This window comes from Protopterus annectens, chromosome 2.part1 (assembly GCF_019279795.1).
Source record: "Protopterus annectens isolate FY-2018-M chromosome 2.part1, PAN1.0, whole genome shotgun sequence".
Lineage (NCBI taxonomy): Eukaryota > Metazoa > Chordata > Ceratodontiformes > Protopteridae > Protopterus > Protopterus annectens.
Window position 1 is genome coordinate 1684720274 of NC_056729.1, and position 17894 is coordinate 1684738167.

General features: G+C 38.7%; 1 protein-coding gene across 1 annotated transcript in view; it reads left to right on the plus strand.

Moving 5' to 3' along the window:
• Positions 1-6790: 6790 nt before the first annotated feature.
• Positions 6791-17894, plus strand: part of TMEM201 (transmembrane protein 201) — a 1168219-nt gene continuing 1157115 nt past the window's right edge. The window contains exon 1 of the mRNA XM_044063116.1: positions 6791-7034. Coding sequence (XP_043919051.1) covers positions 6928-7034 — 107 coding nt within the window. The 5' untranslated portion in view covers positions 6791-6927. The remainder of the gene's footprint in view (positions 7035-17894) is intronic.

Consider the following 17894-nt stretch of genomic DNA (forward strand, 5'->3'; position numbering starts at 1 on the left):
GAAGAACAATTCTACTTGCTCTAAAACAAGGAACTTGAATTTTGTAAAGTTAAAGCATAAAACAGCATGAAACGCTAAATTATTTCTAAAGTCTTTGGCTCGGATAGCCCCATAGTGTTGTTTCACTTTGTCAGAGAGCCTGCTTAGCTCAGTTCTAGCTGTGACTGTTAATGGACTGGGTTCAATATTTTAAATCTAAACTTTTCACTAATTTTTATTTTATTTCTTACACTGGCTGACTTACTTGTCTTTGCCCTTTTAAGAACCAAATGCTGTACGGTCTTACAAAAAAGTCACCTTCAACAAGCTATCTAGACATCCCTTCATTGGATTACTAGTGCTCCTATGTGCTATTTACTTCTGTCAGTTATCTTCAATACTTCCAATGAAATTTGTGAGTTTCAGGCAAGTTGCACCTCCCTTCAGGTTAGAGAGCTGCAGATGGAAAAACCCAGTTGAAAACCTTACAGTAATCTTGCTACCATTGTTTGCCAATTTGCTGCAACCCATGTGCATTTTAGTGCACTTTGAAGAGGATAACATACAGTTCTACCTGATTTCTACACACTGGTCTACTATCTACTTTTAACCATTATATATGCAAATGACACATCTTTTATTTGTTTACATTTTTAACTATTGAGCACGCACTCAAATCTCAGCCTTCAGCAGCTTAAATAACTCTGCACAATCACTATAGACTGCTTCTTTGCAATGTTTACTAAAATTTAAACAGTTTAAATCAAAGACTCATAACAAATAATGCAAACATTTCTTACCTCCCACTTCACATGCTTTTTTTATTTTTCCTCTTTTCATGATATGATCTTCAGCCATGTTTTCTCCATTTCTTAATAAATATTTCCATATAATCTGCACAGAGTGGGATTTATACTTTGTTCTCTCACTAAATCAAAAAGTTCACTGTGACTACTGTTTTTCATTTTCCACTGCCTTTAATCACTTCATCTGCATTTTCTGCAAGATATTCCCTCCGTTCTCTATAAATATTACATCAGTAAAGTGTGATTTATGCTGTACAGTTTTCTCAATAGTTCAGTTAGTCCATTTCTTTACTGATCTTCATTCAACTTTTCAAGTTTTGTCATTGCTGGTAGCTGGTTCATATCTAAGCGTTTCATGTTCCTAGTGAGTTCCTGGGTTTCATTCCTTCCTTTCTCATTAATACTGGAAAGAATTTAACCAAGACATTTCCATCTTAGCCACTATCAATGACAATCTTATTGGCCTATGATTGGTCTGATGTGTCCAGTGCTCATACCTCTCAACCACTCAGAGCAGGAAATCAGGACAAAGACAGAAATAATGGGGGGACAAAGACCCAAAAATAGGGACAAATTTTAAAAATTGCTCCTATAAATTTAGAAAGTTTCTATAATAACAGGTATTGAATTATTATGCATTTTCTGAAGGTTTTGAAGTCTGAAACTCAACTGTCACTATTTAATATTATTTAGTGACTTCAAACCTCAATAATTTGCCTGAAAATTACAAATTTTATGAAGAATATAACAAAAATACGAGGCAAAATCTGGACATTCTGTGAAAACTTGGACAGTTGAGAGGTATGCCCACACTGATGGCTTTTCCCTGCTTTGTTGCATGAACTTTTTTAAAATCCTTTAAGGCTTGTTCTGCCTCCATAAATGTTTTGGTTCCAGTAAGGTAGAATACTGTATTCTTGCCCCCTTTGGCCTGGATTGTGCCTGAAAAGGATTCTGGGACCAGCCCTCCTACCTAGTTAACAAACCATAAATAAATAAACACAGTATGTCTTGCCTCCCTTCCTTTACCTGATTTTCACAGAGAGGTATAAAAGCAGAGATGAAATCTGGATATTACCCATCTTGGCATGAAGCATTATATCTCTGGTGTTTGTAGATGATGTTTTCTCTCAGCATCAAAATGACTGTGATCTCCAGCATGGTGCAGAATGGTTCACTTTGGAATATGAAGCAAATGGGTTGAGAGTCAACACTTCTAAATATAATGTGATGGTTCTGCCTCAGAAAACATTTGACTACTGTCTGCAGGTGAGAGGTGAATAGTTGCATCCCGTTTGGGAATTTAAGTTATCTTGAGATCTTGTTCCAAGTGAGGGCAAACGGGGTAGAGGGTTTGAGAAGACTGACTAATAGATGGGTGCCACAGGGGCATGCTATGGTGAAGTCGGATCGAGTCACAAAATAATCTCCCAACCAACTTTACAAACTTCAAATTTGTATAGTATTTGTTGAAGTCAGTGTAAAACTAGTGTTACTGTGGTTTATGCTTGTGTGTGTGTGCGCATGTGCACGTGCGTGTAAGGTGTGGGAAGAGTGCAGTGTATTCATTAGTAACAAGATGGACATAATTTATTTCATTTTCCATCGCAAATAAGTTTTGAATGGAATAGGTGACTATCTTTGGTGATCTGTCAGGGTCAGAATGTGTGTGAAGGTAAAGGTAAGTGATCACCGGCACATTGCTGCAGTGTATAGCACTGACATCGCACAGCACATGGTTCTGGTTGAGTTCTTGGCTGTAGCTTCTTCTTTGTGGAATCTGCTTGCCCTCCCTGTCTTTGTGTGTGTTTGTCCATGTGCTCGGTTTCCCCCAACACCACAAGATATGACTCCATGATGTAGATGAATTGTCACCTGTGCAGTTTTTCTGTAGTAAAATGTTTGTGTGTGTGTGTGTGTGTGTGTGTGTTTGTGTATCTTGTGATAGACCTGGCTTGTCAGAAGAAGTGCCAGTATGTGTCTGTACATGGAAAAAAATAAAATTAATCAATTTTTATTGAACCACACATAGTCTAAAACTGATCCTGATCTGAGGTGTGCTCAGAAAGTTACTGTATTTGTGTGTGTGTGTGTGTGTGTGTGTGTGTATGGTGTGTGTATGGGGAGGAGCTATTTCTTTAACTTTCCTCACAGACCTCAGAGATGTATGTTGAAGGTCACTATAGCTTACCTAGGAGAGGTGTACTATTTAGAAGAAACAAGTTGGGCTACATTATTGTGATCATTATTTTTGTTCAATTTCCCCACAGTCAAATATCAGACTGTATACAACAGTGTCTATCTTTTAGGTGTAGAGGTAAGGAGGTATGCTGTTTATATACACTGGACTGCAACAAGTTTAAATATGCTACTGCATTCTGTATTCTGTTTCTTGTTTTAGTTTCATCCCAGTCTGAGATGATTGTTACACTGGCGATGGCTTTCTTTTGGTGGCCACTTAAAATATATGACACTTGCAATTTGTGCCTTAACTTTCATCCCAATCTAATACCAGAGAGATATGCATTTTCTTTTTTAGAGGGATAGGGAGGCAGGCACTATTCCCAGGTATGATTTGTGTATCTTCACAGGCATTTATCTTCTTGGTTTATTATGAACTGTTATTTCATCAGCACAACTTTTTTCTTCCTTGAAAGAATAAAAAATTAAGACTGAATTTATTTCCTTACTCATAATTTTGTTCAGGCCATCATGGAATCAGAAGGTAAAAAAACACTCTAAGATGCGTTTCAGAGCATTTATAACTTCCATAGCTTTTGAGGGTGATCCCTTAGTTTAATTTAGTTACTTCCTCCATAGAATGTGTTGAAATTATGCAAGAAAAAGCTGAAAAGTAAGACAAAATGTGAGAAAAGGCAGGAAAACAGTCATCTGAATGGTATGGGGAGGTCAGGATTTGGGGGGGGGGGGGCTGGATCAGTGGGCTCTAGGGGAAGTGTGTAGGGAGGATGTGGACAGCAGGGGGTTGCCAATGAGCCCTTCACCTAGGATATAATTTCACCAAAGGCCAGTCTTGGTTGCTGTGACAAACTCCCCCAACCCCTCCAGTATATGTGTAAGGGCAGACAGTTAATCAACTATTCCATGCCCAAGACTAAATCTGCATTGCTCCTCTTGATTCAAATGCTTCCTTTTGGATGAAGTCTCCTTTCCAGCACTTGTCCAGGACTGAATCTGTATTGTTCCTCTTGAATCAAAGGCTTGAATACTAGAAGGAGTATCCTTTCCTGCACCCTGCTGTAGGCTTTCCCCAGGGAGGCTGGGGAGTATGGACCCTCTATAAGTGGAGAAAACCTATATGTCGCTTTTTCTAACAAGATGAACCATCATACCAGTTTGCCAAATGCCAGTCCAGCTTGAAATATATAAATGAAATTTAAAATGTGCCTTTGAGCTAGCAAAGACAGCTGCATCCACAGTGATGCACACTTCACATTTGCTAGTCAGACTAAGAAAAACTTCTAATGTAATGCGTTTTATGTGTGCAGCATAACTGAGAAATGTTTCCTTGTGGAATGAAGACGTTAAATCTGTTTGGTGTACTGGAACATTAAAGAAGTCAATTTTTACCTTGGTAGTTTGTGGATTACTTGGATTTTCCTGGTGACCAGTGTGCCTGTCTGAGTGTTTTTTTCTCAGTTATTTGTGTTTTGTACACTCAGTTATTTTCCATCTTTTTGCTTCTTATGTGTGCAGCATCTTTAATTTCGTATTTAGGATATACACTGTAGAAGTCTGAAGGCTCTGAAGAAGTTTTGCTATCTAGCTTAACAAAAAGCGCTTCATACTGACGTTTTGCGGAATAAAATACTTGTTTTCTAGTTATTTGTGAATGTATGGCTCTCTTTTCTTGTTTCTAAAGTTTATATTATTATCATTATTTATTAAGAGTAATCCAACACCTCTTCTCCCAAAATCACCAGTTTAAGGAAGATTATATGGACCAAACAAAAATTTGAACCACAATCAGTGACATCCCTGAGAATCAGTAACAGTAGAGAAGTATATAATGTGGTGCAATTGTGGGTGTGACACTCCACATTGGGCCAGTAATTAAGGAGTCTGAATCCTCCCCACTGACACTGGAGTGGGACGTTCACTTGGAATACAAATGGATACACTCAATATTTTCAGATGCAGACCTCTCTGCATCAAGCACAATTTCCCTTAAGAGCACACAGGGAACACACTCATTCCAGGGTCTGGATCTCTCTGTCTCCCTTCAGGTCCCCAATAAGACTCCCCACTGGTACAGCTGTAGAGTTAGGTCCTCAGCAGAGTGTCCAAGCCAAGTCCTCCAGCAACCTCTCTGTGAAACCAGTGCTTTGTGTCCCTCCTCCAAGCAGCTGAACACGCACTGTAAGATTTGATTTTTCACACACACACACACACACCTGGGAAAGGCTATCACAGATTGACATGCTGTGCCCCCTTCTGTCCAGAGAATAAGGTAGTTATCACTGCCACCAGACACTCCACAATCAGCTACTCTAAGGCCCTTAACACGGGGTGTCCAATTATACTGTGTAATGTTAATACTAATACAAATAGTAGTAGTTGACCAAAACAGCTGGGTCTTCTGGAATGCCCCACACAGTGTCACCAAATAAATATAAGCATTCTCAAAGGTTAAATACTTTCTAAAATGGCAAGCCACAATAAAAGTTTTAAATATATTTAATAAAAGAGCATGAAAATATTGAATATATATTTACAGTAAACCACAGAATTCAATTCACAGGAAATATTGAACGTAACATTGATGGACAGACTCAAATGATTAAAGAAAAACAATATTTTCCTGACTGAATCTAGGAGAAATACTATTCCCTACTTACTTAATAGAGCAAAGCAAATGATGTGGTGAATGGTCCTTCTTGTTGTCAGGCTCAAGACAGAATACTCAATACTGAGAGATTTCTCTTTGTAATATAAAATTTCCAAGATGGTTGGCAGAATGACCTCATCTAGTCACTTGACTCTAGATTCTCACACTATTCCCATTTGAATATTGAGACAGGATATTAGCAGAGATGTGAAGATGCATATCTAAAGTTTTGCTATCTCTTATGGCAGTGCCTGCAGCTCTTTTTACTGAGCTAATGAACAAAGGCTTCTTCAAGTCATGCTGTCTCTGGTCCTATTCACAGCTGTGAGATAAGCACTTCCATGGTCCAACAGGTGGTCCAATTAACAGTATATTTCTTAAAGTAAGAAATAAGCTAAGAGTTTAACCCCTTCTCTTCCAGTGTCCTTTGCTAACATATACATACAATTTCACACGTATAGTCATTCTCTGTCCAGCAGGGCCCACTGTGTATTGATACATTTTTAATACTAGCAACTTTACAAACACATTTTGATTTTCAAATGCCATACAGTTCTAATGCATTTGAAACATAAACATCTGTACAAATCGGTTTGATATTCAAACGTCATATACTTCTAATACATTTGTAATATAAGCACGTGTCCAAATCGGTTTGACATCCAAATGCTATACAGCTGTAACAAAACCATCTTGTATAAATCAGTTTGATATTCAAAGGACATATAATTTATTACAGAACTCCAGCTGGCTATGCTGGCATTAGCCCGTATCATCACAGTGGGGTATGATAGTCACACGCCTAAGTAAATGGAGACTCCGTGAATCAAACCTAACTTAGAGTGGAAACGCTGTCAGCAGTTCAGACCTTTAAATCTGTGCTAAAGTAGCAGTAATATTTGATAAACCAGGACATTTTTTTTCTGTAGTCCACCACTTTCTATAAAAAAACGGGGTTATTAAACTTTTAGCACATTCATTGATTATACCCTACGTTCTTACGAGTCACATGTAAAATCGCGGCAGTTAGAACTTATCTACGCCACGCCTACAGCTGTTTGCACCGCCCTATCAATTTTTGTTGACCCGTCCTCCTTCACCTAATACGTTCTAACGGTGCGATTGGCTATTGGTAGGTTCTCTCAAGGCGGGCTGAAATCGAACGGGTGGGTGGACTCGGGAAAGCCGCGCGCGTTGTGTACGTATCTCCACCCCCTGTAACTCCCATCCAAAAGGCCGCCTATTATTACAGGAATTTTATGGTAGTGAATTGACAGACACGGTATTTCGAATATGGAGAATCTAAATCAGTTGCTCTTCCAGTACCTGGCCTTTAGTCTTGCGGGAGGAGTCGGGGTTTGTGCTGCCGCCATGACTGTCGTGTACAAAATAGTAAAGAGGTAGGTACCTCAGCGGTAGGCCCTCACCGTCATGTGGCGTCCTTGGTGACCATGTGCAGCAGCTGTGCTCTCCCTGTTTAGAGAGGATGCTGGCGTTTTTGAGCTTTCTATAGGTTGTAGGTTTGGGGGCTCGATATATTGTGCTGTTACTTTTACAGCTGTCTTTAGGTGAGCTTTTTCAGCTGCTGTGGGGCCATGCCGCCTTCTTTTGGTGCCCTCCCCTTTCATCTTTTGCAGCTCCAGCTAGTCTGGTGTGTCATCCTTTGCTTTGTTGTGTGTCATCCTTTTACTGGCACTCTATAGTACCTCACCCTCAGAGTAGCTGTTAAATGTACCGTTTTGGTTATTCTTTTATTTGTAAACCGAGTGTTGCAAAATGCATTGTAGCTTTGCTGCTATGTATAACTTAATTTGAGTATGCAGCCAGAAATGTAAGGGGCTGGGGCTGTAGATATTGAATGCTTTTGTTGTCTTGTCAAAAGATTAGAGATGCACCTCATTCCCGTCCCTTTTATCTCCAACTGTTTTATGTACTCTGGAAGGTGTGCTTAAGACAGCCACCACTGGGAGTATTTTGTGGTTGTTTTAAATAAAATGTGTGTGCTTGTGTTCATTTGTTAGTGGTTGACCCTGCAAGGTTATCTTTCAATTTTATATTAGCCGGGTAGGTATGCTGATCTAAAGATCAATTTCATATGTGCCCTGGGCTTCTGCAGTTCATATTTTTTGAAAGACCTATACAGATGTGATGTGCATCTTTGCAAATAACTTATAAAATACAATGCACAAATGAGTCCTCATAGTGAAACCTAGCAAACTGGATCTGCTATATTTGTGGAATTAAAGATGAGAGTAGCAGTAGTTGATAACTTTTAAGGGTTGGTGTGTAAGAGTATAAAGTTGGGTGATGTAATAAAAACTTTACAGGTCTCCTAAAGTATGCAGTGTAATGTGCAGGTGAAGTGTTGCATAGTTTTTTGTCATTTATGGTCAAAGTAGGTTGTAAAGAAGTTGTAGAGAGAAATCCAATAGAGAATGTAGTCTGCATAGGTGATGGGCACTGTTTACAGGTCATCCTTTTATTGCCTGCATTCTTTTCTCCTTAATTATGTTTTCATGGAGATTATGCAGCATTTTGTAACAAAGCTTTGAGTTTTTGGCATATGTACACTTGAATGTGCCAGGATTTATTCACCTTCCATTCATTCCAAGCTTTTCAGATAAATGTCAGTTATTGGTGAAGGGGAAATTCTATAGTGCTGCTGTTTTTCTTTTTTGTAGTCTGTCATGTTGGTGTGTGTGTTTTTTACCATAGGTTCATAGATTAGTATTAGGCTAACTGCCCTTGTGGGTCACTTTAAGCCTAGCCAACTACCCTATGTAAGAATCAAACCCTGCACCTTGTGTTTGTAAGGTAAACACCTTGACCATTATACCAACCTCTCACCAATTTGAATGTTGTCTATATCGCTTTTTCTACGGAAAAAAATAGTTTTCACTGACTAGTTTATATCCTGTGTGTTGGGTGCAAAAGGAGTTGACCTGGCTTCATTGTGTGATAATTGTACCTGTGAAGGTAGACAGATTATGACAAATATTTCTAAATTCTGGGCTATATTGTTAGCCCCTCCACCAGGTGTATAATCATACATGAATTGATGACAGGGTTTCCGGTTCAGCCATTTAAATGACATGCTTGATGGCTGAAAAGATGGGCACATAGCAAGTATTTTCAGCCGTGGTTCTGGATGTAGACTGTAAAATGACCCTGGGCATAGATTTTTTAAATGTACTTCTACAATACTTAATTAACAAAGCAGTATGGTAAGTTGTATGGAATTGTGCTGTACATCATACTATGTAACGTTCAAAAGTACCTAGTAAAGAGAATACTTGTGGGGAATGTTTTTAGTCGGGTAGATTGCTCCATAAGCTTTTTTTTTTCTGTTCGTGGAGTGTCATGATGGCTGGATATTGGACTTTATTGACCATGTTTGCTTATTAACCTGAGTGATGTTAACATCAATTTGTGCCCAGATTGTAGTTAAACGCGCATGTGAATTGTTTTCATATTGTGTGCCAGGGTATGAAGCCAGATCATCTTGGATAGAAACAAATGACTGTATTGGCCCTATTAATTCTGCATTTCCGGTACGTTTTCATTTCAGGTTTGTGCCTTTTTATCCACTTTCATTATGATTTAATAAAAGTAAGGGTTGTATGGGAAACTTTAAATGAATCCTGAAGTAATGTAGTGCAATGTTTATTTCAACTGCTATTAAAGTACTACTTTGACTGATGGACCCCCCCCCCCCCCATCAAGTGTATAAGAACTGTGCATTTGTCTATCTTGAGATTTGATTACACCCATCCCCTTCATTTTAGCTGCATAGGGAGATGACAGGGAGCTGTGCTGCTAATGTATTTTCATGATTTGTACTTTGTATTACGCATGCTTGTGATTTATTTCATATTGACTCAAAATAGTTAGTCTTTGTGCAAGTTCACCAACCATATTAACAATGTCAACACAAAAAATGGAAAAGTGTTTATTTGTTATGCATAGGTGAAGTTACTCTTAAGGGAAACCTAAATAGATTTTGAAGCAAGTCTTACTCCAGCTCAGTGGAGGTGTAATGTAGTACAAATGGTGCGTCTTAAAGACGGAGGCAATTTAGGGGTGAAGTGAGAGCAGAAGAGGACATACGAGTTGGAAAAGGGCAATGGGAAATGACCAGATGGAAATGAGGCAATAAGAGATGCACAAAAGGATATTTTGAGTGTTCCTTTGGTAAAATGAATTACTGGAGTATTGTATGCAATACTCCAGTTATACACTAACAATACATGTATGTATTGTTAGTGTGTGAACGTAACTATATCAGCTTTTGGGTGTGAATTACTTTCATATCCTACTTTTTTTAAGAGCCATTTTTAATGCAGCCACTGTGTGGTAATAGCATGGGTTACAAATGTTTGACATTTGTTTTGTGTAAGGGAGGTTGCATCTGCAAATATTACAGAACTGGTACTGCAGTAATCTGTCCCAGTGATTTAGGTTATAGCATACTTGCTTATTGTTGGCTAGGCTCTGTCACTAACACTAGGCAGAGCTGTCAAATATTTAAGGCAGGAGTGGGTAAAGTAGCCTTAATCCATATTCTTCTATACCTCATGTGATTATAGGCTTATGACTTTTTTTTTTTTTTTTTTTTTTTTTTTGGTGAGAGGGAGAGAGTCCATAATTTAGTGCAGTAGATCTTGGGCTCATTTGTAGTATTTCATAAATTTGTGCAGAAAATTTGAATTCACTTAAAACTACAGTAGGCTTGACTTTTTGTAAGATAAATAAGGTTTAGGGCTGGCATCTTGAGGCCACTTCTTGTTATGCTAGTAGTAGTTTTTATAGACTAAAACTGAAAATCCAGCGTTGGATCAAACATTTTGCCCTGTGTTCACTGTCTGGATCATGTTTTGCCCTGTGTTCACTGTCCGGATCATGTGGATTTAAAAAAAAAAAAATTAAGATTGCATGTAGTAATCATTCACAAAGCATGGAGCAGTAAACAATGAATATTATGACATGTGGACATGTAAATGTGTAAATCTGCATGATTCAAGGCTGCATGGAGTACAGTGTTCTCTTCACATACAGAATTGTTAAACCATATGCACATGGAGATGTGCGTAATTTAAATGCACTAATAGATCTGTGTAGACACGTCTGCACGCATGGCTACATGCAACAGCCTGTTTCAACACGACGAGCAGAGCTCTAAGTCATGAACAGATATAGACATGCATGTTTACGTGCTGTGTGTGAGAGAGAGCTATAGATACATAAGGATATGTACATAGATCTGTATAGAAATATATATAAAGCTATATATACATGTGTGTATGTATATATAATTTAATCTCCATACACACACACATACACATGGAGAGAGTTGGTCCTTGTCAGTTGATTGTTTTCAAAAACTCTTAACTCCATATGGTTGAGACCATATGAACTCAGACCTTTTGAATGGCGATTGTGGTACAGCAAGGACTGGGAAATTTACCTTTTTCCAACACCTGAGTTGGTATATATAATTTGCAGGGGGTATTGAGCGCAGGGAGGCTTGGCCTCCTGCAAAAACATGGAAAAAGGTAGTTTTGAATCCATCATCTGATATGGATCCATATACACACACACTTGCACATACATGGCATGTATACATATCTGCTTGTGTGTGTTTATATCTTATGGTGTGTGCGTGTTTATATACAATTACTGTGTGCTTGTATATATGTATGTATAAAAGCTTTAACAAGCGATCACTAAAAGGCAACTAGAATTTGAGCTTGTTCGTAAAATGTTTCACATTGAACTTCAGAAATGTGGAACACAACTAAGCATTAGTACCACTAAAAGACAAGGCGATTTGTCATATTAATGACGCCATCCATTATCTATTCGATCTAAGAATGCTGTTTATATTTAAATGTTTATTTAATCCAGGGGGTGTGTCTGCCCCAAGTTTCACTTGCCATTTCTTTCTGTACTTCTGGTAATGGATTGCAGTCACCTAATATAATCCTTTTTCGGTCGCAATGAATGCAGTCACCTAATATAATCATTTTTCAGTCGCAATGAATTTTGAAAACTGAGCATTGAGTGCTGATTTTAATGTGCTTGGCTAGAGTGTGTAAAATATATATATATGACAAGTGGGCGTGTAGCACAATTTCCTTATTCCCCTGCTGAGTGAATAGCAGTTAAACCAGTGGTTTCACTGGCTTGAGTTTTATTAGTTTTTAAAAATGTTCAGTGGGTACTTGAGTTTCTTTAGATTCACATCTACTTTCCAAGGAACATTTTGTTTGCATCTGTCAAAATGCAGAGATTACTGATGTGCTTGCAGGTTTTTTTTTTTTTTTCACTTTCTGGTGGACTTCGACCTCATCATTACAAACTGTTAGACATTTCACTGGCTACTTGTCTGCAGCATTGAAACTCTCCTCCGCGCACACTTGTTCACAATCCTAAGCCTTTGTTACTGTCCACTGTTGCACACGTAGTTGTCCATTAGAACCAAGTAATCTCGTAATTGATGTTTGTCTTAAACGGATGTCCTTTTAAACTAGCTATAGGCAGTAAAGCTTTTTAAGTAAGCCAAGCATTGTAGAGTAAAATATTAGAAATATAACACACGGTTAACTGCTATGTTAAGAAAATCCGTGTGATTGAAGAGTCTACTTACAGGCCTGTTTACCCCAATGGTTTATGAATAAAATGGCTTTTTGGTTCATCTTAAATTGACCTCTGGTCAACACCTGCATGAGTTATGTGCAAGCTTGTCCGTCTGGATGGCTTAAAAATTCACGTGCTGCCTTGTACTAATACAGTGACTCATTCATGTATCTGCCTTGAAGCAAGACAGTGATTTTTACAGTGACTCACTTGTTCTGTCTTGCATACTGCCAGCTGGTGAGGTTATTGTTAGCATATTGGACAATGTCCCCACCAGCAGCCTCCATGCTACCATTCTTCCAGATATATTTTTTATGTAACTATATTTGTCTTCTTAATTGTGTGTTTAAAAAAAAAAAAAGTGTGCACAATTCTACCTTTTCCCCAGGTCTTTCTGATAAATGACAAATGCACAGACTGCAGTATAGTGAAAAGGAAGTCCTCCTTCCTTTTTCAGCCTCCCCAAACATCACTTATTGCATGTAAACATGGTGGTATTTGGCTGGCAAGGGATTTTAATGCTCAGTGAGACTGCAAGCAGAAAACTCTGGCTTTTGAACCTACACTGATTTTTATATGCGACTCTGCAACTGTTTGCATAATCTGGTTGTTCCACACTGGGATTGCTGAAAACTCGCTTGCTAATAAAGGATCCCTTTCTGGGTCTGCTGGTGTCAAGAACTGCCTGTTGCAGATGCTCAAGTGTCTGACACGTGTTGCCTGCAAGGATTTTAATGGCCTTTTCAATTTAATGTCAGTTGTTTAACAGAGTTTTAAACAAATGGCAAATTTTTTTTTGTCAGCTAGGTTCATGATCTGGTCTTGGAAGATCCTTTTCTGCTATGACCTGGACCACGAGGGCAAGGCTAAAGTGTATGTATGTCATGCTGGCTAATGTTAGGTTCAGGCACCAGCTCAAAACCAAGTGTACCCAATGCAGCCTACCCGGGTGTTTGGACTGTCAGTGTTCCTCTGTTTAGTGAAACTGGAGTGCAGTGAATGTTTGCATTGTTCTGCAAATTGCAGGCATTTTTCCCCCAGCACAGTTAATGGGATGCAGAACCCAGTGTCTGCTTTTTTTTGCTCTAACCTCTGCAAATCTGTAGAACACCTTAATAGTTTTAAGCTAACACGCACTACCTTCTTGAGCCCCATATATGCCCATGTACTTTACCAGAAAGATTACCTTTTTGACTATTCTCCTTTATATTTCAACATAACTTCTCTATGCACATGTTTTATGTTTGTTTGAATCTTGTAGAATCTTTTTACCGAGTCTAGTAGAATCTTCTACATTCCTGTTTATATTTTTAGAGTCTTACAGTTCTGTACAATCCTTTTATAGTATTGAGTCTTAAGTTTTATAATGTCTTGTAAAATCTTGTCAATGCATGCACAATCCTATATTTCATTGTATAATGCTTCAAAAGCCTTAAGATCTTTGGACAGTGCAGCGGTAGCGTCGTTGCCTCACAGAAAGAGGTTCTCCAGTTCGATTCTCTGCTGGGGTGCTTTCTGTGTGGAGTCTGCATGTCCTCCCTGCATTTGTGTGGGTTTCCTCTGGGTGCTCCGGTTTCCTCCCACATTACAAAGTCATGCGTCTGGATCATTTCTCCCCAGGCCTCCGCTGAAAATTGGCTTTCCAAGTCGGACTTTCCCATTTAAACAAATGTTAAAAGTAAATAACATGAATGTCTGTGTATTTTAATCTTTTTATGTCAAGTTGTAGAGCTCTTCCCAGGCCTCTGCTGAAAATGGGTTATGTAGCCCAGTTGTACTATCATTGTTAACAAATGTCAATAAACACACTAAAGGACTACAAAATCTCGCAAAGAATAAGGAAACAAATATATTGTTGCCCTTCGCCAGGTGCTCCTGTTTGTACCACTGCAAACCCAGTTACTCCTGCAGTGTAGTAAATTAACCATGGGGCTTTTTATACTACGTCAGACTGTGGGGTTTAGTAGTTTCCACTGTGTGGTTGAGAGTCTGGAATGCTGATGTCTGTGCCAGGCTTAAACACATTTGTGTACTGTTGGGAAGATTATTGGTAGAGCTGGAAAGGCATATTTAAAAAAAAAAAAAAAAAAGTGGGTGTTTCCATATATGCTGCTTTCAGGTGCAGATACTGATTTTATGTAGGGGATTTGCTGTAGAGGAGTGTGTGCGAGTAAAAATTAAGAAGAAAACTAGTGTCAATGGGAGTGACTGCTACATGGTCCCTTTCTGGGATTTGAACAGTAAACTTGAGTGTGTCCCTTGTTTTAATATGCTGTGAAGAAACTGTAACATAGCTGTCTGTGTAATGGAAACTGAGCTGAAATCTGAGTAGGTTTTAATGTCTGAATATTTTGCTGTGGTGGTTGCAGGATAACTTGTTTACGATTTAATTGTGTGGTTGGTAGATTATTTTGCAGGAAGAGAGTTGCATTATAGGTAACTTATGTAGCCAGTTTAAGGAATGGTAGAGAATTGGGTATTTGTGTCGACAGTTCAGATTCTGTATCCCCAGCTCAAAACCATCCTGTCCTTGCTTACCCAAAACCCCACCAGCGCAGGTACCTATCCCTTTCTCTTTGCCTAGACTCTGATCCCTGGTAGGGAAAGCAGTCTCTATCCCGCATTCCAGGCGTCATCTCAGAAAACCCTGCCAGCGCAGGTCCCTATCCCTTTTTCTTTGCCTAGACTCAGAGACTGCTTTCCCTACCAGGGATCAATCACGCATTCCAGGCGTTCTCAGCCTCACTCATCCCACTCTATTACCTTTCCCTTTAGTTATATGCTCCCAATAGCCTTGCTTCCTTTACCAGGTTTCTCCAGTAATTCGGCTCCCTGTTGCCTATCTTTTGTACCAGCTACTTACAGCCGTCCCCAATGGCAAAATCTTCTTTTGCCATTCTTGTGTTGGCTTAGTTCTTTGAATATTTTTTTGAAAATTTTTGCAACCCTATACGTTGTTCATTTTTCATATAATTATATTCTTCCACATCAATAAGCCTGATATAACATATCATCCAATGATTATTTATTTATTTTATTTTACTGACCGCCTGCCAGCAGAATACCTTCAAATAGCTTCCAAATTCATAGCTTATCCCATATCCATCCTTATAAACCGAACAATCATAGAAGGTAACACCCCATCCATATGGAAAGTCTCCCACATTATCCCCTTACATAAAGGAGGCAAATTCACTGATATATCCAATTTCCGACCAACTGCTTTACTCTCTCCACTAGCTAAAATAATGGAAAAATATATTCACCATCAATTCAACACCTGCTCCACAATAACTTACTAGCCAACTGCCAACACGGCTTTAGGCCCTTTCATAGTATAACTACCGCCCTGCTAACTTTTACTGACTGCATAAACAGGAATCGAAATAACAGCTCTCTATCTTCCGCATTATTCATTGACTTATCAAAAACCTTTGACATGGTTAACCACAATTTACTGATCAGTGCACTAAAGCACAATCTCTTGACCCACAAGCAATACTTTGGTTTACATCCTATCTAGAAAACGGACAACAAGCAGTGCTCTGGGACAACAAACTCTCCACACCCCTCCCTGTAAACACTGGAGTCCCTCAAGGCTCTATCCTAGGCCGTCTTTTATTTTCCATTTTTATTAATGATCTCAATAGTATTTTTCCTCATGCCACCTGCATACAATATGCCGATGACTCTACTTTAATCTGTACTTCTAAATCATCAATCTCTCTTCAAGCACTTAGCAAACAGTATTCAACGCTGTTGAAAACTGGTTTACCGCCCATTGCCTCCTAAACCTCAAAAAAACAAAATTGTTGCTTTTTGCTCCCACCCAAAAGTCTCCAGTGATCCACTTCACAATCACCTCTAACAATGGAACTACTATTTCCCCTGATACTACCACACGTCTCCTGGGCATCACTATAGATAATAACCTCAGCTATGAAGATCATATCAACAATACTATACAAACTGTCAATAAAAAGCTAGGCTCCCTGTATAGAATCAAACCCTACCTCACACCTCTAGCCAGAACCACCATGGCCCAGACTCTCACCTCACTTCTACCCTATTCTATGCTTCAGCTATATACACCAATCTATCAAAACACAATCTAGGCAAGCTTGAAACTAATTATAACAATATAGCATGATTTGCCATTGGTACCTCTTAGAATCCACCACTGTCACAACCTTAAACAACTCCGATGGTCTGAACTACATAATCAACTGGTGATCTTACAAAATATTCTTTATCACCCAAACAATACCCCAATTCTCTCCAGCCTGATCTCCCCATATAAAAATCTTGCAAGACTTCCATCGGCAAATAAGTTACTAATTTCCAATATCAAATCTAATAATAAAGCTGGGGAGTCGCTTTTTACTAACGTTGTAGGCAAAATCTGGAACAAGCTTCCTATGACACTCGCATCTCTCTCGTCTACATTTCTCCAAGAAACACCTCGAACATCTAAAAACTCATTGGCTTTGTCCCTGTTCTAAACCTGACTGAACCATACTTCCCCCTTATTTTATCTTCCTGTTATACTCCTTTCTTCTTGACAATGTCCCCTACAGCGTTAATCTAGAACTAACTTTTTTTACTAGCCCTTGTGTATTTCCTTTACTATCTTTTTCACTTTTCTCCTTCTCTGACTTTCTAATGACAACATTTGAACCTTAAGTGTACCTGCCACTTTGTAACTTTAAACCTATGCAAATACTCTATGCCACCATTCTTCCTCTTGGACACTATTTTTTTGTTTTTACAAACATTATTATTTCCTTTATGCAGTTGAACTTTAGTTCATTTTAAGTGTTGTATCTTGTAATTTTACTATGTTGGAGCCTATCTCCGTTTTAAACATTGTATTTTGTAATTTTTCTATGTTTGGAGCTTAACTCGCTGGGCCTCTACTGAAAATGGACATGTATCCAGCTAGACTAGCCCATTCAACAAATGTAAAATAAATAAATATTTTCTGCCGCTTCATAATCTGTATGGTGGTGGTTCTACATACACAGTCCCAATCTCTTTAACCACCCCCCCTGTTTCATCATCATCCTCATCTTTCCATTTAGAATAACCTTCTGCTTTTGTTATATACGAGTCTTAACTGTGTGTGGATTTGAAATATCCCTTCAAATAGGGTAATCCTAAACCACCTTTTTCTGTTGGATTAGTTTATCCCACTTTACTCATGCCCTCTTCCCCTCCAAGAGAAATTCACTTGACTGTCAATTGTCCACAACCTCTCCTCTGGCTTATTAAAATTTAAAGGGACTAAAAACACACTTCGCTGCTTGTATATGTCATATACATAAACGGAGCTTGCAGAGTCTCTGTTCTTGTATTGCCTTTTTTGTGTGTTCTACATATCCTTAGCTGGTGTAACAGAATTCTTGCAGAATTTATTCTTAGTGGCACAGATTTAAGACTTTTTTTTTTTTTAACTGTTTGGAGCAATCACTTGCAGCATAAATGGAGCATGCTAGAGGGAATAGACATTTATCACAGCAAATACCACATCTTCCTATCCACGTATAGCAAAGTATTTTGCTTGCCATCTGTCCGTATCTCATTTGAACTGCGGATTCACCCTTGGCCTTCATCAGTAAGGGCAA